The sequence below is a fragment of the Anser cygnoides genome, chromosome 5 (genome assembly GCF_040182565.1).
Source record: "Anser cygnoides isolate HZ-2024a breed goose chromosome 5, Taihu_goose_T2T_genome, whole genome shotgun sequence".
Lineage (NCBI taxonomy): Eukaryota > Metazoa > Chordata > Aves > Anseriformes > Anatidae > Anser > Anser cygnoides.
This window is the reverse complement of record NC_089877.1, coordinates 43,498,664-43,522,510: the sequence shown is the minus strand read 5'-3', so window position 1 is coordinate 43,522,510 and position 23,847 is coordinate 43,498,664. Positions and strand designations below refer to the sequence as shown.

At 50.1% G+C, this 23,847-nt stretch overlaps 1 protein-coding gene and 1 long non-coding RNA gene across 2 annotated transcripts in view; both read left to right on the top strand.

Moving 5' to 3' along the window:
• LOC106038829 (uncharacterized) overlaps positions 1 to 14,033 on the top strand; it is a 28,448-nt gene extending 14,415 nt beyond the window's left edge. The window contains exon 2 of the long non-coding RNA XR_010831890.1: positions 12,610 to 14,033. This is a non-coding gene — a long non-coding RNA (uncharacterized lncRNA). The remainder of the gene's footprint in view (positions 1 to 12,609) is intronic.
• Positions 14,034 to 15,545: 1,512 nt separating this feature from the next.
• IRF2BPL (interferon regulatory factor 2 binding protein like) lies at positions 15,546 to 19,203 on the top strand. Its single transcript, XM_048059771.2, has one exon. It carries the CDS (start codon positions 16,231 to 16,233, stop codon positions 18,460 to 18,462), a length of 2,232 nt encoding a protein of 743 aa, XP_047915728.1. The 5' UTR covers positions 15,546 to 16,230; the 3' UTR covers positions 18,463 to 19,203.
• Positions 19,204 to 23,847: the final 4,644 nt, after the last annotated feature.

The window sequence follows — 23,847 nt, the reverse complement described above, 5'->3', positions numbered from 1 at the left end:
ACTTACAGCAACGTGTAGAAATTTTATTCATCCCCTAGCCTAAGCTCATGTGGTGTTGCTTGTATGATGCCCGAGGAGATGACAAACTGATGGTAAGCAATGTGATTCAAATGCGTACACCTGGGGGTAAGACTTACACCCCTGAGCTCCTGCACAGGGCGTACTTACAACTGCTATACTTAGAGCAGAAGGAGCTGAACAAGGTTAAAGCTGAAACGGTATTACTCTCTGTATGGACAAAAAAGGATACTGTGCAAGCAGAATTTTCTTCTGACTCAGCCTATGGGGTGGATCTAGCACACAAACGAGCACGTATTACAACATTTTAAGAAGTACAGCAAGGCCCATCTCTGCATTCTTGGGTGCTTCTGCTAGGTCCAAAGGGCAAACTTGCTTCAGCAGAGCCCATTGTTTGCTTTGGAATCTGAAGGATTAAAGGTGTCTATAAGTGTCGGTAATTCTCTTGGTTATTGTTAAATATTTCCTTTTATTATCTGTATAATAGGAGTTAGAGATTAGAAAAAACAAGGTGAGTTCTCAAGCGCACCCTCACCGTTTCCTGTCTGCGAGCACAAGAATGTTCTGTGCGTGAGGAGGCTCCGACTCACACGTCCCAGGAGAGCGGCCTGACCACCAGACTGCAGGCTGTTTTGAAGGCAGGCACTCTCCACCCTTCCTATTGAAACCGTGCCATGTTGCAGAAAATAATTTAAGTTCATTGGGCCAGCGAGAGAGAGAATGGGAGACGCGGAGAGCAAAGACAACGTAAGAGAAAGCATGACTGTACTAGTTAAGGCACCCATCTGGCAGAGAGATTCTTAGATTCCCTTCCCAGCTTTCACAACTGTTTCTTAAGTATTTCATATAAATAGTCACTGGATAAAATATAGAAACAGATGTTTTGGATACCATATTCAAAGGTGCCTAATTTTTCCCATGCTCTATATAGGAAATCTAGACAGAACAAGAGGTTCTGAATTCCCCTCTAGGAGCCCAGTACCTTTCGCTTTGGCTCTGCAAGGCGTAAGTCCTGGGTAACTGAGCGCCTTATTGGACCCAATCCTCATGCTGTCACCTCAAAAATCTATTTTAGAGATGTACTTTCTCCATCACATTTCCATTCCCACTGTATTTAGCACTGACTTTTTTCGTATCCCTTCTTACAAGTGCCCCATTATTGCTTTGGCTCTTCCAGATAACTAAAATTAAAAGCTGCAAAAATCAGGTCAGATTTTATCTTCGACTGGGGTAAATTTTTTATTTTGTATTTTACTTGCTAGAGAATGCAGCCATTTTCCCACTACAGAAGCTTGACTAAGCTTATTTCCAGATAACTTTAACAAGCTAGATTGAAGTTGTTTTTCTAATCAGAAATGCTTGTGATACAGTGCCGTGTTTACGTATTTCTCCAGAAGACAGCCTGGACTGAAATAAACACGCACCTTCCAACTGAAGTTTTCGTTTATATTTGGAGAAAAACTGACTTTGGAAAACATTTGGGGAAAGTCACAGGACTTTTTTTTTTTTTTTTTTGGCAAACCAGAAGGTTTTCAATACGTTTGACTTCTTGGGGAGTTCATTTTCTACCGTTGTTGTGAAGCTTTGCAGTGATTCCCTTAAGCTCGACCAGTTCATCAGGGGGTGCTAGGAGGTAGCTTACGGGTGTGAGGGGTGTTTGGAAGTGGGCTATGGCAGAGATAATGTCAGTCGCAGGGCAGCAGTGAGAGCCAGAAAGGAACGACTGATTTTCAGGTGTAGTGTCATATTTAAGAAGAGAGACTTTGTTCCTGAGAAATTGAGGAATGGATGTAATAAAAAATAGTATTTATAGTTTGGATTGTCTGTTACCAGAGGCCAGGCGCTCTAAGATCTCTAAATACCTTGACAGTCCTGCTTTTAAAATGGAGGGGAAATGGTGTGAGCTTGTGCCGTTATCAAGGTGATGATGAGTTTGCCCATTTCATCTGCTTTTGGGTCAGCGACAGTCTGCATCTGGCGGGTTTGTAGACAAGAAGGCTTCTAGGTGAGATTAATAAATGGGAACAGACGAGACCAAATGCGTCATCTGACAGGGATGTTTAATGGGGAATTTCAATACAAAATCCAAACTTTGTTCAATGTTCCTGATATTCTCAGCGAGCTTTTTGGAGCCTTTCAGAATTCCTGTGCCCCGAGGTGGCTGCCCGGACGTGTGCTGCCAGCCTAGAGCGGGGCTGCTCTCTGCTCACGCGATGCTGTGAGGTGTCGTAGCCCAGCGGGTGCTGCCGTGGCTCTGCTGGTGGTGACCGCAGCCGGGGCTGCTGTCCCAGGGAGCATTTATGGGGGTGGAGAGGAGAAGAGCTGCTGTCACAGGAAGAACCAGCTGCAGCGGAGATTTCTGTAGGGCACAAAGCAGTATCTCTTTTGGCCGGGCCACAGCATCTCATCTGGTCTCCAGCCTTGCCAGGACAGAGAGGAAAGAATTTGACTGCAGCGGTTCAGAAATTGCGCAGGTGCCAGTATGTCCTTTCCAGTCCCTGTTCTGGAAGCAGCTCCTCCATCTCCAGTTACACACGAGCACTGTAACATGCTTTATTACTTTCTCAAGCTGCAGCTTATTTCCCAGGTTCACTTGTATCATTTTCCTGGATGAAAGCTGGTTCCAAACGTAACAGTGTGCTGGCTTTAACCCCAATCAGCATTCAGCTTGAGAAGAAATTATAGGCATGGGCAGTGGAAGGGGAGAGGATGGGGCCTTGTTTTAATCTAGGCAAACAACTGAGCAGTTTTCTGCACATTTGTTCAATAAAAAAGTATGACTAGGGGAAAGGCAGCTCACAATAGATGTGATTTCAGAGCTCTGAAATCCTGTCAGAGGGAAGGAAAGGAGGAGAGAGATGTTTCCAGGTGCATTTCAAAGCCTTAATTATCACACATGGATGGTAAAACTTTAATTGGAGATTTGAACATGCCTGGGGTCAGGAATAACTGGCACTCAGTATATATATATATATTTTTTTTTTTTTTTCACTACATATAGGAATGCAGGAGAACCAATATTTACAGCTTTACCAGGTAGACAAACTTTTATGTTGCTCCATCCCAAAACGTCAGAAGAAATCACAATCTGAAGAAACGCAGCCAGTCTGTAGGAGGAGACAGTAGCTGGGCAATTGCACAACAGATTAACACCATAGAACAGGACAGAGACAAAAAAAACCTCCCCACATTCTGCATGAACACAAACAGTTTGAGAATAAAATCCAGTTAACTAGCTCTGAATTTTAGAGGGATGCTAAATTCGATACTTCTATATTAGTGGGGAATGCTGTAGGAACTCTAAAAAGGTCAGATGTCCGATCGGTTCGGTTCAGTTCTCCTTCAGAGGGGTCCGCATCTAACAGCAGGAGCACAACCTTGAGATTTTCATTGGAAGTGATGAATTTTAACAAGCCTATCTGGACCCCAAGTTTCCCTTGGTCTTTTATCAAAGGGCTGACCAGGGTTTACGCTACTTAGCCTGTGAACCATAATAATAATAAATGGGGAAGATAGTCAGGATTTATATAGCCTTATATTTAATATGGGGAGTTTCTGGAAGGAGTCTGTAAGTGGGGACTGCTGCCCAGACCCCTTGCTTTGGCCAAGCTGTTCTTGGCAGGCCTCAAAGCGGGTGGTGAAAGCGCAGCTTTAAGCCATCCTTGCATCATCCTGGGGTTGTCTCCCTGCCAGCGTGGTCCCTCGTGTGAACTGTAACACCACCAGCGCTACTGTGTTTTGCACCGGCTACCAGTGGACCCAAGAAACCAGTCTGGTAACTGGGGATCTGTGAGTGAGAGGTTCATTTCAGCCATTTCTAAACCCTGTTATATCTTTCACTAGGTCTCGGGCAATGAAGAGCCATTGCAGTCCTTACAGTGGCTGCAAACTAGCTGAGGCTTTTTTCCTTCTACTCTGGTTGATCTGCAAGGAGCTGGCTGAACTGCCTTGCAGACTCCATAGCATTGATAATGTGGCAAAGGGAAAAAAAAGAAAAAGAAACAACTCTCAGTGTCTGGAGGAGCTGGCCCAGATGACTGTGTGTGCATATGCAGATGTTTGTGATCCCAGCGAACGTCCCCAGTTGCTGCAAAGGTCACTTTGTCTGAGATTTTTCACTTGCTTCAGAATAAAGGAACCTGGAGAATGTAATGAGGGAAATGAGGTCTAAAAATTGTTTCCTAACGTCCACGAATTGCAGCACCAAGCTTGAGGGAAAGCATTCAACTCCCTCTCTGCCCTCTTGGATAGGATTCTGTTTGTAGCTCTGCAGTAATCAGCAGACATCAGTGTCTGCTACAACTGAGTATTTTTGGTATCTAATTGGCACTTAGATACCAACGTGATATGAGCTTTAGAAATAGCTAAGGCAGATAAATATTGCTGCTTCTTTTCCTGTGTGTGTGTGTCTGTATCAGCCGTGTGAAGCTGTGGATTAATGTGAAAAATTCCCGGCTGATTTTAATGGGATGCATCTCTGTGCAGAGAATTTGCTTCACTCAAAGCTGCAGTAACGTATAGAAGGGATAATTTTTTTTCCTTGTGCTGCGAACATCTAGATCAAATTCCCAAAGTATTATTTGTGCAAAAACTGTGAATGCTCCCAGCTTGCAAATGAAGTCGAAGCCTTGTTAATGTTTACAGTAAAACAGCTGTTCTCAGCATTTCTCCCCGAGCCTCAGCTACTTCAGCTCTGCCATACTCAGCCTTACATCATAGCAGCTGCAATAATAAGAGGCTGAAAGAGGTCAGAAGCAGCCAGTCCTGCTAAACCACACCTTTGTTTAAAAGAGATTTTGGATTGTAAAATGTCTCAACTGCTAAATTTTTCAGCCTGACTGGACTCCATACATGGGCTAGGTCTTCAAAGACCTAGCTCACCGAAGGCGCGCAGGCACAGCCAGCACGGAGTAAATCAGAACACAGGCTCTTTATACATTTTCCCAGGAAACATTCTATAGATCCAGCCTGGGAAAGGTTCCAAAGCTTCACAGAACTAAAGATAACAGTAATAAAAAAAAATGGACTAGAGCACGCTGACTTGTAGAAGAAATTGCTGAGCCTATTATATTTGCGTGGCAAAGCCTTGGTAATTTGTGTGGCAAGGCTTTGCTAATTTATCCTGATAACAGTTAGATCGCTACAGATTACGGAATTTTTCCAATTAGCAGGTATGTAAACAAAAATCTAAGAAAAGAGAAAAGCATCAGTTGTGTAGGCTGCTTTCGAGGCTGTAATTTCTTTGTAAACATTTATGGTCATTCAAGTAAGAAATGCTACTGCATATATTTTGTAAAAATAATTGGGTGTTAGCAGAATGTAACACAGAGTATTCTACTGCTCAGCCTCTTTTGAGAGGAGAGAGGCCATCGTTTTTCTGCTAGCAATGAAGCGTAGGATCTACTGAGGTTCTGCAGTTGTCTGCATTGTAGAAATGCATAAAAATAGTTTAGAGCCAATTTAAGACCATTTTAACATTAGATATCATACATGTGATTTACTGAAACCCTTTGTTCTGTTGCGTAGTGGTGGGGGATACATTTTTTTAGCACATATGAGAAAATGTGCTTGTTGGTGATCTATTACACTGTCTAGGAACTGAATAAAAGTTGTCATTTTTATTTTACTGAAAATGAACATTTGAAAATTGAAGTAGAAAGAAAGTGAAATTTGTATGGCTGAAAAGTTTCCAACCAGGTTCATAGGCCCTTTATTCTTTGTACAAAGGGTTATTTTAGCAGAAGCTTCACAGTTAAAATCAAGTATGAACGTTGCAGTCACCTCCCAGATACTGCCTGTGATGCCTTCTAAATCCTTGGCGGCTGAGACACAGCCGCCTTCTGGGGCCTGGCTGTCACACGCTGGGTTGATGTCACACGCTGTCAGATGATGTCACAGCTGTCCTGGGTTAGGGCAGTAGGCTGGGGCAGGGCAGGCTGTTGCAGCTGGAGTGCTCACCGAGCTTCGCAGGCACCACAGCACGGCTGATTGCAGCAAAATGACTTAGAAAGAAATCCCAAATGTGCTTTTCAGTAAAAGAAAGGGAAGAAGAAAGCAATAGAGGCCAAAGAAGAATTTGTAGATTCCGTTAGTACTGCTATTTCTGCAAAGACAGTAAGTATATAGTGGAAATTATTGGGTCCAAATAGTAATAAAGCAGAACACAGTTTCATTTATGACACAAGCTTGCCTTGAAAGAATTCTGAGATCCTGATGATGTCAGGGTGTAGCTGTGTGAGGCATCGACCAGCACAGGAAAGTACGTACCCTTTCTTGAAGTGTGTAGAGGCTAAAGGTACAAGGACCAGGCAAAGGCAATGATGTGAAGTAGAATGGTCGAGCAAATTGTTCAAAGTAACCATACATACAGCAGCTCTGTACTCCCCCCCCAAAAAATGTCTGGGGGAACAATCGCCAAGAAAAGATAGTTTATGTGCTTTGAGATCTCTCTATATAATGCACACATACCTAATAATTACGTGTGCATTTTGTATATGTAATCTAACACTGAGTACTTTTAAAAATGCACACATCAATGACATGAACCTTTTGTAACTCTACACCCGAGCTAAATATGACTTTGCAGTGTGCATTTTTCTCTGGGCTTCACGAGTACATTCAAAGCATGATCAGCTTGTTTCTTCTGGCATAAATTGTCAGCTGAAGCCCTGAATAAAAATATTGCTTCTTCTCTGTCATTTTGTGAGAACATATCCTAACTCTCTCACTCTAGGTACAAATGTGTCTGTCACATTTGAAAAGGTAACAGTTAAATACATGTTTCTGCTGTCAGAAATGCAGCAGTTAAACCCTAAATAATATCTATAGGATTAAGATCCAAGAACCTTACAAGAAATCTATATGTAGTTATCTTTCCACATTTCCTCCCTATCCCCTGTCACAGACCATGAAAGAAAATACAAGAAGTGCTCTAGCATGTATGCTTATCTCATTATCTCCACTTTCGGGTAAGTGGAGCGAACAGTTTCACCTCAGTAGGTTTGTAGCAAAATAATACACATTCCTCTGTGCTAGAGGAATGACAAAAGCAGGATTGAGCCCAGAACGGGGGCAGGAGGGGAGAGACGGGAAGGTTTTTTAAAAGAGTTTCCTGAATAATCAGGAAACCCAGTGAGACAAACAGAATGTGTGGAGAGCAAGCCAGAATTATCAAATTACCATGACAACCGTAGGCAAGAACCCAGGGAGAATCAGGTAAAGAAATTACAGTAGAATTACAGTTAACTTCATATTTATTTATTTAAAAAGAAAAAAAAACGCCCAGGCAGTCAAGAAGAAATATTTCCTTTGGCCTAGCTCAGTCTGGTGCAGAGGCTTGTGAAACGCAGCCTTGTTTGCGATTTTGGAATTGCTTTGCAAATGTATACAAGTAGCTTTTATCTGGATTTGCATATGCAGATTGTTTTAACCAGCAGGGCTTGATGGCAGATACAAAACTCACAATGACAGATGCCTTAATTTGTTTGGAAACAGAAACTAAAGGAGGATTCAAAAAAGGTGAAGAGTTTGTGTGTGTACGCGTAAACCTGTGTGGTTGTGTTATTTCTGCAACTCCCTCATCTGACATTTCCCTCGTACGTTTTTCGAGTGGCCACTTTCTTCAGTCCAAACTCAGCTTAACACGTTCACAACCAAGAGCCTCGTGAACAAAGAATCCACTAAAGAACAAGTGAAACTAAAGTGAAGTGAAACTAAAATAAGTGAGAGTGGCGGCGCTCATTGAAAAAAGCTACAGGTTAACCATCAACTGGCGAAGCAGATTATCTGTTGGGTTTCACTTGAAAGCTTGTGGGGTGGAGGTTGACTTCCTTCTGTTTGTTCAGCTTTCATGTGCCGTCTCACATAATACCGTTCACATATATTGGAAAGGTGAAAGTATGCGGTTTGAAGGGCAGACATCCATGTTTAGAGAAGAAAGGGGGAATTTGTTCATTTGGGGGGCTGTTGATTTTTTCCTAGTTTTAAACAAAGCCCTGGAAACCGGTAACGTTCTAGTATATAAACAACATTCCCCCAATGCTTTATCTTTCTTGTTTTCTGCCAATACGCCACTGCTTATTGCTTTTATATCTGCTCCAAGGACGCAGCTGTGTGCCCGCCTCGCTCTCTTGCAGCGCTCGCAGGGCAGGGATGCGCCCATTGTGTCCGCCCTGATGGTATGCCCAGGCTTCGCCTCGTCGCAGCGGCGCTCCGCTGCAGCAAGGGGTCTTCAGGGAACCCAGATTTATTGCTGTAGCGCCGACAGAGAGAAATTACTTGTGAAAAAGAGAAAGAGGAAAGCAAGTATGAATTCTGGCTAAAATATTTGCCACCTGTGTTTTTATCTGTACTTGTTCAGAAGTAGATATGCACACTCATTTATGTACACAGTCAGGCTGTGCATAGCTCAAGGGTGCATGTATTTTAATCTTGGGAACGGGAATGAGCTGAGATTCACTCTCAGGACTTGCATTGTCACCGAGATCTCTTTTAAGCATGCAGTTTTATGTCACACCGTTCATTCCCTTTACTCACATTAACCACACACGGAGTCCACATAATGCGTCTAATCCCGCTAGCTGTCCAGCGCTGTTAATGAGAGCTAAAGGCACTGGGCTTGTCGCAAGAGCCAGTGGCAAATTAATGCATTGCCACCATCTGAAAACTGTACGTGGGGCTACTGAGGGGAAGAAAGGGGAGGGCCCTGTAATTATGCTGGGAGATCCTGAACTGGGAGGGAATTCTGAAGAGACCGAGCAGGGAGAAGGTCTCTCCTCCTCCTTCTCCTCCTCCTCTTCCTCCTCCTCCTCCTCCTCGTCCTCCCTCCTGGCCTTGCCCCCCAAGGCCAGCGCTCCCCAGGTGGGGCAGGTACGTGCTCATCTCCTTCCCAGCGCTCTGGGGGAGCCACGCACAGAGGCTCGCCCTGTCCTTTCAAACCAGTGCTTCCTGCCCGTCCTTCAAGAGTTAACCTTTTCTAGAACATTTATTTCACCATCTCAGGGAAAGGAAAAAAAAAAAGGAAAAAGGAAAAAAAAAAAAAAAACCCTGCAGAGCTGAGAGGCTGCAGATCACAAGGCCATTCTGATAGCCTCCTGTCCCCATGGCAACAGCAACGGCATTTATCAGTTCCTTATGAGAGCAGGCACAGCAAATCTGCATTGCACATGGCAGCCTTCCAGCCTTTCAAATGAAAGAGCACTTTGAACTGCTGCCAAGTGTGGAAGGAGCAGAGCTGTCAGGACTGCTTAATGCTGGCAGTTTGTACTTGGGAGCCGTTCAGTTCCCAGAATCCTTGGGCCGTGGCAGCCTGCCAGGTACTTAGCGGAAGCTCGAAACTAACCCCCCGACCATTCACTGCGGCGCACTCAAAATTTTCCACATGTACCATGTCACAAGTGCAGACTGTACAATGAAAGCAAACGCCTTCTGCTCGGGATCCTAATTTTATTAATAATCTAGGAAAAAGCAATCGGAGATTAGTTGGCTGACAGCAGTACAGTATAGCCACTGTTTATAACTCCGGGTGTGTGTGTCAAACGTGGATTTCATCCTTCAGAAATAGAATTAGCTCTGACAACAGGGGCTGCGCAGCCCCAGATTTGCATGCAGAACCCGAGAGCAGGGCGATCGGTGGCAGCAGAAGGGAGAGCGTGGTAATTTACAGTGGAATATTTTTTAGCAGTCATCATCAAATGCATAGCAGCGAGGCGTGGAATAGAAAAAGAAGACGGTATTGCTGGCTGGTAAATATTTTCTGCCCTTACCCTCTGCGTTTTGCTGACATTGTGAGAATCTCGGAAGCTGGCTGATGAATGTAGCAGAGATACATGGCTCTTGGTGGGTTTCCTTTCAATGGAGAGTTTTCATGTGAACTTTTTATTGTTTTGCATTACCCAAAGCACAAGGGCTTCTATTGGCAGAGGAAACAAATTGGCACAGTTCTGCTCTTTTTTTTTTTTTTTTTTTTTAATCTGCACTGAGATCAAGGGCAAGGGCTTCATTTTCCAGCACTAGTCATAAGCCTTTAGCACAAATAGAATGAAAATTGTCTGTCGCTCAGGCAGTTGGACAGGGTTCAGGAAAACTATGTCTGGCACTAATTCCAAAGGGAAGGTTTGGTTCAATCCAGCATCATTAATTTCAGTAAACTGTTTTCACTAGTCTATATCCCACTGTTCAAGAGCTGTTTATTATCTTTTACTAAATAATGCCTTTCGGAGGACGGAGTAATGAAAAATACCTTATACGACGTGTGTGTACGGGTACTCTCGGATGTACGTATCCGTATAAATAGATACAGTACACATGGATGCACCTCTATTTTTTAACTTTTCCTGTTTTTCTTAACAATTGCTTGCTTCTTACCTTGCCTTCCCGTTGCAAAACACATTTATAATGCCAAACATAAGATAGTAAAAATAGCCCAGGAGGGGAGAGAGAGAGAGATGAAAAACCCGGGAGCAAAGACAATCTCCACAAATTTGTGAGATTCACCACAAAACAAGGAAATGTAGTGCCTCTTTTTCAGCTTGCAGCTATCTTTGTCTGCTGCTTAAAGACTTGACTTAATTCACCCAGGCAGTAGTGTCTAAAAGTAATACGCCAAGACAGTTAATTTTGGCACTTAGTCTCCCTTAGGAATTTTACCAACAGTCTTCGAAAAGAAAGTAAATGATCTTTTTTTCCTCCCCGTTTCCCCCCATAGCTCATCTTGATATGTCCTAATAAAAGGAACTGCCTTCCCCTCCCTTCTGTTCTCACCCTCATCCTGCGTCCGTAACATACTTCGTTCAGTAGCAATGGTAATCAGCATTTATAACGCGCTCCTGGAGGAAAAGTGGTTCAGGTCTTTTCAGATGGCCTAGTTACAGAGGAAAAGCAGGTTGTGCCCTGTGAAATAACTTTGCAGTTTGGCTTCTCCTCCTCCTTCCCTCCCTTCCTCCCTCTCTTCCTTCTTTCCTTCCTTTTTCTTTCTTTCCTTCCTTTTCCTTTTTCTTTCTTTCTTTTCCTTTTCTCTTCCCTTTTCTCTTTCTCTCTCTCTCTTTCTCTCTCTCTCTCTTCCTCTCTTCCTCTCTTTCTTTCATTCTCTCTCTTTCTTTTTTTCTTTCTTCCGTTCTTTCTTTTCTTCCTTTCTTCCATTCTTTCTTCCTTTCTTTTTCTTCCTTTCTTTCTTTTCTTCCTCTTTCTCTCTCTCTCTCTTTCTCCACCCCCCACCTTCTTCTCTTTTTTAATTTGCTTCCCCTCCTTCCCACCTCCCCCATTTTTGGAAAACACAGTAAAGTTTTGTTCAGTTCTCAAGTGTTATTAATCACTGGTGGAGGCCAAAAGCAGGGATATTTTTCTTGGCAGCACGTTTTGATAAACAATCTGTGTATGGGGTGAAGGGAGGGGGGAGCCTGTCTTGCTGGTAACTAAGCTAATGTTTGGCAGATTCTTAACTGTCACGAAAGTGCAAGTGGCTCTCAGTGGGAATAGCTTTAAAAAAATGTACCGATTCAGTTGATTCATTATTGTTGATTGTTTACTACGTCCACAGGATGTAAGATGAAAACAGTCCAGGGATAAAGTAAAAATAACAACAGCGGAGGACCCAGCCTCTACGTATCCAGGCACAAAATGCGCTACCCAGTCCTTAGTCCCTCGTGGAGCAAGCAAAATTAATTATAGGTGTCTTATTTTGCACTGTAAGATTTGGCAAAGGTTAACATACAGAAATCTGGGCTCATAGACAGGTTTTAAAACCATAGAGACAGCTGTATGAAAATCCATTTGGGCTGGGTCTCAAGGAGAAGCCGTAACTGCGTTCTGGGGCAAAAATGGGGCATTTGGGTGGCTGTGGGGTTGCGAAGTTACCTCGGTGTGCAGCCGCAGGGGGCAGGCACGCCGGGAAGAGTGGAAAGCAAAATTGTGGCAACAGCCACAGCAAAACTGGATGGTATGGCAGGCAGCGTCCTCTGAGAAATGTGTTGGTGCTGCAGAGTGAAGGGAGAATGACAAATGAGGGAGGGAGGGAGGGAGGGAGGAAGGAAGGAAGGAAGGAAGGAAGGAAGGAAGGAAGGAAGGAGAAGGGAGAGAGGAAGGAAGGAAGGAAGGAGAAGGGAGAGAGGAAGGAAGGGAGGGAGGACAGGAGGAAGGAAGGAGGGAGGGAGGAAAGAAGGAAGGAGGAATTCCTAGGTAGGCAAGCGATAGGCTCTGTGTATGTCAACAAGGCTCACTACCTGAAGAATGGTAGGAAAAAACAGAATTATAATGAGACGAGACCTGAAACGATAAACAGAAACACGTAATTACACTCCTATTCTTTGTAACTAGGTGTTTTGACACTTGCTGGCAGCTCCTAGTAGAAGACAATGTTGTTTAACTTTTAATTTGACAAAATTCTGCAACTCCTTCCTGAAGTGTTTGTGTTTTCATTTGCTGAACACACTCCCTTTACCACCAAGTGCTCTGCTCATTGCTAATCTCTACGTTGTTTTGAAGCCAGTAATTTGATTGTGACGGATTTTATTTTATTTGCTGTACTGAGGTAAATCCATGTAAATCACACTCTTGGGAGTGCTCTTCCCTTCTGGTTCTTGCATTTTTTTCCAGCCGTAGCTGCTGTTCTGACCGCTGAGGAAGGAGCCATTTCTGTAGGTGAGCGCATCCAGACGGACCAGCTGCTGTGCCCGCTGCCCCCATCAGCGCCACGGCTTCACAAGGCGAGCAGGAAGGAGTTAAGCTGGGAGCATTTAGGGCAAGACCCCAACTGCCCAGATCATGGGCTCCTAATTATTTCTGCTTGCACACTTTAGGGCTGTCCTATATTCCGCGTAATTAACACTGGGCTGCTGATCGATAGCCAGCAATACTCTCGCATCGAGGTCAATGGCAATCCCAGCGTTTTGGGACGCTCGTGCGCGGTGGCACGGAGCAGAGCCTGGCAGACCTGGGGTTTAGTCAGGCACATGGATTTTGGCCCTTCTTCCTTCATGGTGCATTGCACCCTCTGCTAGTTGCACTACGAGAGGTGCTGGCTGGCTTACACGCTCCGTGTTTCCTATGATCATTCTGACTCCTTTGGTTAAATTGAAGCCTCACCTGATGTTCTATCATTACGCAGATGTGTGTGCCCGTGTAGTTTGTAATAAAGCGGGTAAGAGGAATCAAGGGAAGGGGATTATTGGATGGCACTCTTTATCCTAGCACTGAAAGGAAGGAGTTAGTAGATGTCACTTCTGATAGTGAAAATTAGATTCCCGGTCCATTGGGACTCCAGGCAGGTCGTAAACTTTGGGCACTCCACGCAGGATCGCCATCCAAAGTGCTGACTCGCCTTTCTGTGCAAAAAGCAATACGTATGCATCAATTGTTCGCTGCTCCAGCTCCATCTCTCCTTGCGCTCCCCTCCCTCTTATTAAACAAGCTACTGTCTTTTTTTTTTTTCTTTTTCTCCCCCCCCCCATGCTATTTTTTGTTTGCCTGCTTCTTTCTTTCATTTAGCCAGATCAGGCACCTGAATGGCTTCATTGTTTGGGCTTCCTCTTTCCCTCCTCCAAACGTAATTTTAATTCCTGGATTATTTCAAAGCTAAATCAACACCAGCCACGTTCGGTGTAAATCCAGCGAGACTGATCTGGATTGCCCCTGCCCCGCCGCTGGCATGGTGAAGGACGGGGAAGAGGGAAGGTGAGCAGCGGAGCACGCCGCTACCCCGCAGGAACAGTGCTGCCGTGGGTTTTAGCTCCGTCACGTTGCCACCGTTCAATCTATTTTCCCCTAACAGATGAGATTGATCCTGACAACTCGTTCCCTGTGAAGGTGCCACGGCATGGCATTTATTTGCATTTACATTGCAGTTCTCTTCATCAATCAGCTTGCAGAGATCGCCGCCGCTGCTAGCCGTATTGTTGCTATGCTGACACTTCAGCCTTAAGTGCTGCTTGCGTAATGGCACGGTACGTGCCCAGGACCAAAGTTTAAATCGAGGTTTAATCATTACGGAAAAACAAACATATTTCCACGACTGTGTATCCTGCAAGTAAAAGTAAAGGCAGTTTGGTCGGGTCACAGATGCTAATCTCTGCTCTTTTTCTATTCACAAACTATAAAGGGAGTTGACAGCACCTGTAAATGGTTTGCTGAGGCTAGATTATATCTAAGGTGATTATTATTTACACCCACTATAAAGACTGCTCTTGTGAGCCAAGAAGTCTGTTCCTGTGAGGTGAGTGTTACCAAAAAAGGGCTTTCTTGCAGGAGGATTCAGTGGAGCGAGGAGCCAGCGTGAGGGGCGGCCGGAGCACACAGAGCTCCTTGTCGTTTGCTGGGTTTGTGCAACCCGCGGACTGAAACGCAGGTGGGATGGGATGTTGTGCGACCCCGCACTCCCGGCGCTCAGGACGAAGCCCCGGCTCTCGCAACCCGAGTTTTTAGAGCAGGGCTGTCCTTTTCCACAGCCCACTTCTGCTTCTCCCATGAAGCTCAACGCAGGGCAGTGAGAGGAGTTGACCTTCCCCTGTGGACCACAGCGAGCATGTGCCTGCTTGGTCAGGTCAAGCCACCCGGCGCAGAAATCCTGCAGCCGCGGCTAGGTCGCTGTGGCTGGAAGCGAAGGCGTTTCCTTGGCCAGCCTTCACCTGGCCAGAGGCGCCTCCGTGATGCCCGCAGCCGGGGTGTCGCTGCGAAATCCCCCTCCTTCGCTCCTCTTCCTCACCCACGGCGGGCCCTCGGCTAACTCCGAGCATTGTCTCTCCCTGCTCGCTGCTTCCCCAAGCCTCCCGCAAGAGTAAACGGCTTTCTCAGGGCCGGTCTCTGAGCTGCGCCGTAGCAGCGCCTGCCCCTCTACCACCTCGCCGCGCGCCTCTCACCGCCCTCCCCTCAAAGCCCTCGGGGTTTTACAACCCACCGAGGCCGGCCCGGCCCGCGGGGGTGCTGCGGGGCCCCGCCGGCCCCTGCCCGGCCGCCACCGCCGGAGCGCCCCGGGGGGCGCCGCGGCCGGCAGCGGAGGCGCGGCGCAGCCGCTACGGCGGGGAGGCGGCGGCGGCGCGCGCAGGGCGTGCACGGCGCGCGCGGCCCCGTGCCAGCTCGGGGGCGCGCCCGTGACGCAACGGCAGCCCCGTGCCAGGCCGGGCCGCCCCGCAGGGCGGCGGCTGCGGCTGGGGGGGGGGGGGGGGGAGGGGGAGGAGGAGGAGGAAGGCTGCGCCTTTTGTTTTTGGAGCGGGGCTGCCGGGGGGGGGGGGTTAAAGGAGCCATTTAAAAGGGGGGGGGGGAAGCCGTGTGCGCGCACAGCGCCGGGGAAACCCTGTGTCCCCCCGCCGCTCAGACAGACCCCGCCCGGCCGGGGGGGGACACCCCCCCCCCCCACACACACACAGAGGCACGCCGGCGGGGCCGTGCACGTGCTGCCCCGGCGCGGAGAGGCGGGGGCGCGCACGGCGGGCACGCGCCCCGCGCAACAAGTGGGCCGGGGGGAAGGGAGCGGGGGGCGGGCGCTCGGCGCTGACGCGGGGGCCCCGCCCGGGTGCAGCCGAGCCGGGAGAGCGGCGGGGAGGAGGAGGAGGAGGAGGAGGAGGAGGAAGAAGGGGGGAGGAGGGCGGCGCGGGGGGAGCGCGGCGCGGAGGAGGGGGCGCGCAGGCACACGCGGCGGCGCGCAGCAGCAGCACCCCGCGCTCGGACCGCGAGCAGCGGCGAGGATGTGAGTGCGGAGCAGGCGGCGCCGCCCGGCACGCTGCTGCCGCCGCTGCCCCCCGGCCGCCCCCGCCCCGGGTCGGCGCTCGGACCAGGAGGAGCCGCCCGAGCAGCCGCAGCGCTCGGCAGCCGGCGGACCGCGAGCTCGCCGGGCAGCCGCGGCGGGTGGAAGGTGACCCCCCCCCGCCTCCCTCCGCCTCCTCCCGGAGGAGGAGCAGCGGCGGCGGAGAGCTAGAGAGCGCAGGGAAGCAGCCGCGGCTGGAAGGCGCCCCCCAGCCCAGCCCAACCCAGCCCCCCGGAGGAGCCGGCCGAGCCCTTCCCCAGCCCGGCGGCGGGACCCGGCGGGAGAAGCCGACCGAGGCGGCGGCGGGAGCCGGTTCGGAGCGGGCGAGCCCCCCGCCGCCCCCCCCTCCGTCCCTTCCAGCGCCGCCAGGGGCACCGGGAGCAGGTACGGAGCCCCCCCCCCCGCCGCAGCCCGGGGGGGACGAGCGAGCCAGCCCCTTCGCCGGCGGCAGCGGCAGCAGCGCCCCGGCCAGCGGCACCATGTCCGCCGCGCAGGTGTCGTCGTCCCGGCGGCAGTCGTGCTACCTGTGCGACCTGCCCCGCATGCCCTGGGCCATGATCTGGGACTTCACCGAGCCCGTGTGCCGGGGCTGCGTCAACTACGAGGGCGCCGACCGCATCGAGTTCGTCATCGAGACGGCCCGGCAGCTGAAGCGGGCGCACGGCTGCTTCCAGGACGGCCGCTCCCCGGGGCCCCCGCCGCCGGTCGGCGTCAAGGCAGTGCCCCTCTCCGCCAAGGAAGCGGCGGCGGCGGCGGCGGCGGCCCAGCAGCAGCTCAACCATGTGGACGCCTCCTCCAAGGCGGCCTCGGCGGGGCTCGCCCAGTCCAGCCTGGATCGCTACGGGCTCAGCGCCGCGGCGGCCGAGCAGCGCAGCCGCTTCGAGTACCCGCCGCCGCCCGGCAGCCTGGGCGGCAGCCACGGAGCCCGCCTGCCCAACGGGCTGGGGGGCCCCAACGGCTTCCCCAAGCCGCCCGAGGACGGGCCCCCGGAGCTCAACCGGCAGAGCCCCAACTCCTCGTCGTCCTCCTCCTCCTCCCGCCGCGGCACGCACGGCGGGCTGGTGTCCGGCCTGCCCCCGGGGGCTGCCGGCGCCCAGCTGAACGTGCCTCCCAACCTGCTGCCACAGACCCTGCTCAACGGGCCCGCCGCCTCCGGCGTGGCGCTGCCCCCACCGCACGGGGGTCTGGGTGGCCGTGGCGGCGGCGGGCCCCCGGCCCCCTCTGCTTCCTCCCAGGGGGGCACCTGCGGCGGTGGCAGCAGCGGTGCTGGGGGCAGCGGCGGCTCCTCGTCGGAGGCCTGCGGCAAGCGGCCGGGCTCGGTGTCCAGCAGTGACCAAGAGCGGGAGCTGAAGGAGAAGCAGCGCAACGCCGAGGCGCTGGCCGAGCTGAGCGAGAGCCTGCGGAACCGGGCCGAGGAGTGGGCCAGCAAGCCCAAGATCGTGCGGGACACGCTGCTGACGCTGGCCGGCTGCACCCCCTACGAGGTGCGCTTCAAGAAGGATCACGCCCTGCTCGGCCGCGTCTTTGCCTTCGACGCCGTCTCCAAGCCGGGCATGGACTATGAGCTGAAGCTCTTCATCGAGTACCCCAGCGGCTCCGGCACCGTCTTCTCCAGCGCCTCTGGCGTGGCCAAGCAGATGTACCAGGACTGCATGAAGGACTTCGGCCGCGGCCTCTCCTCGGGCTTCAAGTACCTGGAGTATGAGAAGAAGCACGGCTCTGGAGACTGGCGGCTGTTGGGGGACCTGCTGCCCGAGTCGGTGCGCTTCTTCAAGGAGCTGGTGGGTGCGGACATGCTGCCACAGCCCTACCTGGACGCCAGCTGCCCCATGCTGCCCACGGCCCTGGTAAGCCTTCCGCGACCCGGGGCTGGGGCTGGCGGGGCTCAGGGCACAGCCGCCGCCTCCAGGGGCCCAGGCGGAGGTGGTGGTGGCGGTGGCGGGGCCATGCGCAAGAGGAAGGCGTCTCCTGAGCCCTCGGACTCGGCCGAGGGGGCCCTGAAGCTGAGCGACGAGCAGCAGCGGCAGCAGTGGATGGCCAGCCAGAGCGAAGCGCTCAAGCTCACCATGTCGGCCGGGGGCTTCGGGGCGGTGCACGGCGGGGGCCCCCCGCCGCCACCGCCGCCGCCCCTCGGGCCCCACTCCAACCGGACCACGCCGCCCGAGTCCGCCCCCCAGAACGGACAGTCCCCCATGGCCGCGCTCATGTCGGTGGCCGACACGCTGGGCAATGCCCACTCGCCCAAGGACGGCAGCTCGGTGCACTCCACCACGTCCACCCGCAGGAACAGCAGCAGCCCCGTGTCGCCGGCCTCCGTGCCGGGCCAGCGCCGCCTGGCTTCCCGCAACGGGGACATGAACCTGCAAGTGGCCCCTCCTCCCCCCAGCGCCCACCCCGCCATGGACCAAGTGCACCCCCAAAACATTCCGGACTCCCCCATGGCCAACAGCGGGCCCCTGTGCTGCACCATTTGCCACGAACGCTTGGAGGACACCCACTTTGTTCAGTGCCCCTCTGTGCCCAGCCACAAGTTCTGCTTCCCTTGTTCCAGAGAGAGCATCAAGGCCCAAGGGGCGACGGGCGAGGTCTACTGCCCCAGCGGAGAGAAATGCCCCCTGGTAGGTTCCAATGTGCCTTGGGCCTTCATGCAGGGCGAGATCGCTACCATTTTAGCTGGGGACGTTAAAGTGAAAAAGGAGAGAGACCCTTGAATAGGAAATCCAATCCCTTCAGACTCCTGAAGATGTAGAATTGTGAATATAACAAACTGCAAAAGTTAGTCTTATGTATAGACATTATTTTCGTCGTATGTTTCTATATTTTGAAACAAAGGTATGTACTCTTCTTCATTTGAAGGATAGAGCTGGTTTTTGTTAAACAGAATATAATATTGTTTGGTTACTACATAATACCTGTTCTCATTTCTTTGGCAGTGTGTTGGCTAGGTACAAAGTTAATAGCCCTTAGCGATTACCTGCTGCTGGTGTGTATTTTTGTAAATGTATGCACTTCTCTGAAAGAAGAAGAAAAACACAAAAAAAAATACAAAAAAAATTTTTTTTTTGCCAAGGCCAGTGTTGATGCCTAAAAAATTGCTACAAAAAATGGTGACAGCTTATGTTTTACAAGCCCTGAGTGTTAGTCTCTCACTTTATTTTTTTTGTTTTCGTTTTTTGTTTGCAAAACGGTGGGGTGGCTCTGGGGGGAGGGTGTTTTTTGTTGCAAGTTTGTAAGGAAAATGTTTCAGTTTGTTTCTATTGATCTGAACGTTTTTAATCTTCATGTGTTTTTTGTTTTTGCTTTTATTGATGCACGGATGCTTTTGAACAGTAGAGCAAAATGCTGTACATGAGAAACATGCTCTGTTTGTCCTTTATACATTTCTGTAGTTAACAGAACACTGTAATGTGCCTTGGAGCTTAGTAAATTGTAATAAATTCAATTGATATTAATACTTCTGGAGTAGCAAGCTTTATTTTTCCCGGAGCTCAGGCAGTGTGAGCATGCCGTGCTGCCTTTTTAAAAGTCTCCATTATATCGAGAGCCTTTGGTTCCTTGTGATAATTGTGGCACTTGTACGCACACTTTCGCATACATGTAGTAAGCCGATGATGTTGATGGTGTTATCAAACTTATCTAAATCTTGGCACGGTGCCTATTTGCATTTCACCTTTAATGTTGCAGTAACAGTTGCTGACTAAGCATTTCTATTTACTGTTTCTGCATCTCATTTCCTCCTCCCTTCTCCCCCCCACCCCCAGCTCTCCAGCTGCAAGCAGCGTTTGCAATGCAGCCTGCGTCCATTGCCTGTGCCCTTCGGTAAGGCTCGAGATTGGAAAGGAAGCCCTCTTTCACAAAAACAAAACACCAGAAAAAGCAAAACAAAAAAACCCCAGCATCACGTGATTGATACTTTTAGCTGATTTTAAAAGTGGCTGTCGAAGCTCGACGCTGGCCGTAGGCTTGGTGCGGCAGGGCTGTAGCCGAGCAGGGCACAAAAAGGGGTAGTGGGAAGTGCCAGCCCCCGCGGCTGGTGGTGCAGCTGGTGGGCAGCTACCCTGCTTGGGCAGTGGCTTTTGCTTTTGGGAACCGGCTTGGTGATCTGAGCTGTTGTCTGTTGTGTTTTCAGGTGAGAAAGCTTCCTGTAAAGCACTGAATTGAAATGCTTTCCCTCTGGCGAGGATCGTTTGTGATTCTTGGTGTAATTAACTGTTTTATGTGACAGTGGCGTTTTGTGGGGACTGGGGAGCAGCGCAATACCTGTGAGGTGATCAACAGGCAAAGTAAATACGCGGGCCTCACACTAGCTAGAAAATGCAAACAAACCTAATGTGAACTTTGTCCTTTCCAAAGAGTCAAATGGAGGAAAGATTTTAAAAAAACAAAAAACAACAACAACCTCGAAACAAACCCGGCAGCACTGCTTTGCAGTTTGACCAGCAGAACGCAGAGATCTTCCAACTGTAAGAGTGTCTGAGCAACGAGCTCTGAGTTTTATTGAACTGTAAAGATTCCTCCGCCCTCAAATATATATATATATATATACATACACACAAGAGGTACTTTTCAAAAGTCTGGATGGCATTTGGTATCCAGTTGCTCTTTTTGCATTTTTTTCCTGGTGGAAAGGCTAACTGGAATGGTGGAAGCCTTGAGAACTATATGCTTAGTGTGCATATGGATCTCTGCTTTCTTGTGTAGCTGCATACTCCTCCTACTTCGTATATGGGGGGTTATGTTCTCAGATAAATTCTTCTGCATCACAATATTTGTTATTTCAGACCATAACTTTGTGTATCTGTGTCATTTTTTTCTGCCTAGTGATATACTGGTGCTTAAAAATCTCAGAACATCCTGTTCTTATGTAGTGAATTTAGGTGAATAATGCAGAGCAAAAATGTTTTGAGTTAATTATTGGATCCAACCTATACATTAGTTAGAGTATGGATTTGTACTGAACCTGCTTTAAATTATTTTTAAGCATGCAGTTACCACCCAGCAGTTTATGACCAAATCAAGAGATAGGGGGATTTACATTGTGGGTTAAGGACTGGCAGAGAAAAGAATTGTAGACATTCAAGAAATTCAAGTTAAACCTAACAAGGAGAGAAGTAATATTTGTGTGTGAATCGCAACTGCCATCAAGAGGGAAAAACTACTGGCTATTCAACATTTAGTTCTGTCACAGGAGCGTGAATACCCCGATTTATACAAACAGAGCCACTCTTGTAATCTGGAAATCAGTCATCAGTAGTTAGAGTTACGAAGAGCTCAGTTTGGTGGATTTCTTTAATTGAAGAGCAGTCTTGAGAAGCTTTTATCAGGCAGGATTTCTGAAGCGTAAGGCCACTTAGGAGCCCCATCGGTTCGATTTTTAGCAGGCAAAGGAAAGGTAAGGGGCAGTGGACAAAGGTGGCAAATAAGCTTGAAGAGAATTGTAATACTGCAGTTAATTAAAGTTAACCATAGCTACGGGGCATTTGTTGTATGGAGGTTTTTGGAGCCATGTGACCTTTTCTTTTACTCTGGCTCATTAGGCAGCCAGTCTGGGCATATTAGCCAGCGTTTCTTTGAACCCGCTCCATAGGTTTTTCACTTTCCGCAGACGTCCACAGCTGACAAACAGGCTGGAACCGTTTTTCGAGGAGGGGGAAAGGGGAGCCGCCACGAGGCTCACGTGCAGCGATTCGGCCGGTTTCTGCATTGCACAGTAGCGCTCCCCTCCCCCAGGTTTGCCAGTTATTTAAGGTAAAGCCCAATGTTTGCCTGAATAAACGGTGTACGTGAATTTATTTGTCCAGGTGGTCATTTGTTGTGCTCTCATTCCTTCTTGTAAAGGGGAAGTATTTAAATGGTTTATTTTCCCAAAGTTTTTTTTTCTTTTTCTTTTTTTCCAGTGAGATTATTCTTGACGTTTCTTTTAATAGCCTCGCAGCCTTATTTTCTAAGAAATGGGCTAGAACATGTGTGTCACTGGATGTTTGTTTTTTAAGCGTTGGCAGCTCTGTGCGAGTTGGAGATGGCAGTGTTTGTGCAGTGAGGAGATGTTATGTCCATTTGGGGGAAATACTACACAGCTCCATCAGGAGCCTCCTTCCGTACAAATCCTGTTATCTTTCCTATTTGCTTAGCAATGTTGTGCACATAAGCACGCTCTTCCTCTTCCCCCCCCCGCCCCCCCCTCAACATTTGAGCTCCAAACTAGTCAGGGCTAACATTGTTTTGAAACTGCAATCTCTTCAAATCGGCTGGCTGCCAGCAGAGCTTTGCGAAGCTGCAGTAGTCACTGGAAAAAGGGTTGTCTTTGCTTCTTTACGTGTCTTGCGAGCTGAGTTTTTCCCCCCTCAAGGGAAAGGGCTTTGTCTCCTCCGAGCTCTCAGGTTCCCAGCTTACTATGCAGTAGTTGCTTTGCAGCTTCCCTCTTCTCCTGTTCTTGCCATTTTCTTTTTTCTTTCTTTCTTTCTTTCTTTCTTTTTTTTTTTTTTGTGGTATGCGGCCATTCTCCGTTCATAGTAGGGTGGTTTGTGTTGTGCATTAGCAGCCTCTTTCTCTGCCAAAGTGACACATCCTGTAGATTTGCAGCAGAGTACTGAACTGTCACTGTAATGCTGACTCTTGTAAGGCTATTCTTGAAGCAGAACAGCTTCCCCCTTGGCGTTCAGCCACCAGAATCCATTACAGCATGCATTTTCTACCCAAAACATCGCTCTGTACCTACATAGCTGTCCTTACAATCATCCCCTGGAAGACGCAGAGGGCATGCTTACACCCTCCCCGTGTAGAAACAGGCACCGCGTGAAACTGCTGGGTTTATTTTCATAGCGTCTGAAAAGCGTGTACTGAGCTTTTGTTGTTTCAGTCCCTGCCTTAAAACCCGGAATACAGACTGGGAATGGCAATGCCTCCGCTGATGGGGTGATAGGGAAAGCGCTGCAGACAAGATCTTTTCCCCTGTGCGTGTCTTAAGGATTAGGTGCGTGCTCTTGGCGTAGGGCTATTCCCGGGCTCCTCGGCGAGCCGGCCCCGTGCCCGCAGCTCCAGCTCCCTGGGAGCAGGCTGGCCTGCCCCAGGAGAAGCCCGGGAGGTTACGTGCGGCTTCAGCTTTCTGCCAGCAAACCCAGCTCCTTCCAGCCACTCGGGGAACCGGCGAGGGAGAAGCAGAAGGGAGCAGCCAGATGAGCGAACGGGCCGGGGAGGATGCTTGCCGCCGGTCTGGCCGGCCAGTACGGCCCCCCAACTGGTTGGACTGGCTGTGCCGCTGGGGCTGGGTGGCTTCGGCGTGGCACGGCCCCGCTGCTCCTGCTGTGCCCGCCCGGGCGCTGCGGGCCCTGCGCTGGTGGCGGTGCCGCTGCCCCGAGGTGGCTGTGCCCTGCTCCGTGCACACGCGTGTGCGCACGCCCCGCACACATGGCCGTGCCTGCTGGCGGCCGCATTCCCCTGCTGACGGGCCTTCCCGATGCGCCCTTGTAGGGCTGTTCGGAGGAGGTGGGAGCAGGGGTGGAGGTGAGGAAGGTCAAGCTTCTTAGGTTTCAGCTGATTTGGCATCCGCTCGCAGCCCTTCCCCCTGGAGCCCGCTCGGCCATATGCAGTCGCTGCTGCTTTTATGACCCTTCGCAAAGAAATCCCAGAGATGTGAGCTGCTGCTGGCCACGAAGAACAGCTTACTTTCAGGAAAACAACCCCTTCCCACACCGGGCAGCCCCACAGCAAGAAGTCTGTGGTTTCCCCCTTCCCCAAACCACAAGACCGATCCTAGGGAGCTGCCGCTGCTCTCTGGGCATACATTGGGCATAGTGGGGCAAGCGCTGCCTCTAAGCTGGCTTTACAGGGGGGAACCCATTTTTTTTTATTACTTTTTCCATTGTGAAGACCCGCTGCTTTGTTCGGTGCCCTGGGAGCGAGGGCTGAGGCTGGCAGTGCCGGGCCCGAGCCGTGCCATGCCGTGCCGTGCGATCCCCGCCCGCCCGGCTGCCTCGGCGCTGGGGCTGGGAACGGGGACACGAAACATGTCTGTGCAGCTTCAAGGAGCCGAGCAGAATTCCCCACTGTCATCATCCTCCTCCCCTCCCTCGCTGCGGGCTGCCAGAGGGGAGGGC

Coding starts and splice junctions, on each gene's coding strand:
- IRF2BPL (XM_048059771.2), top strand. CDS start 16,231: ATGTCCGCCGCGCAGGTGTCGTCGTCCCGGCGGCAGTCGTGCTACCTG.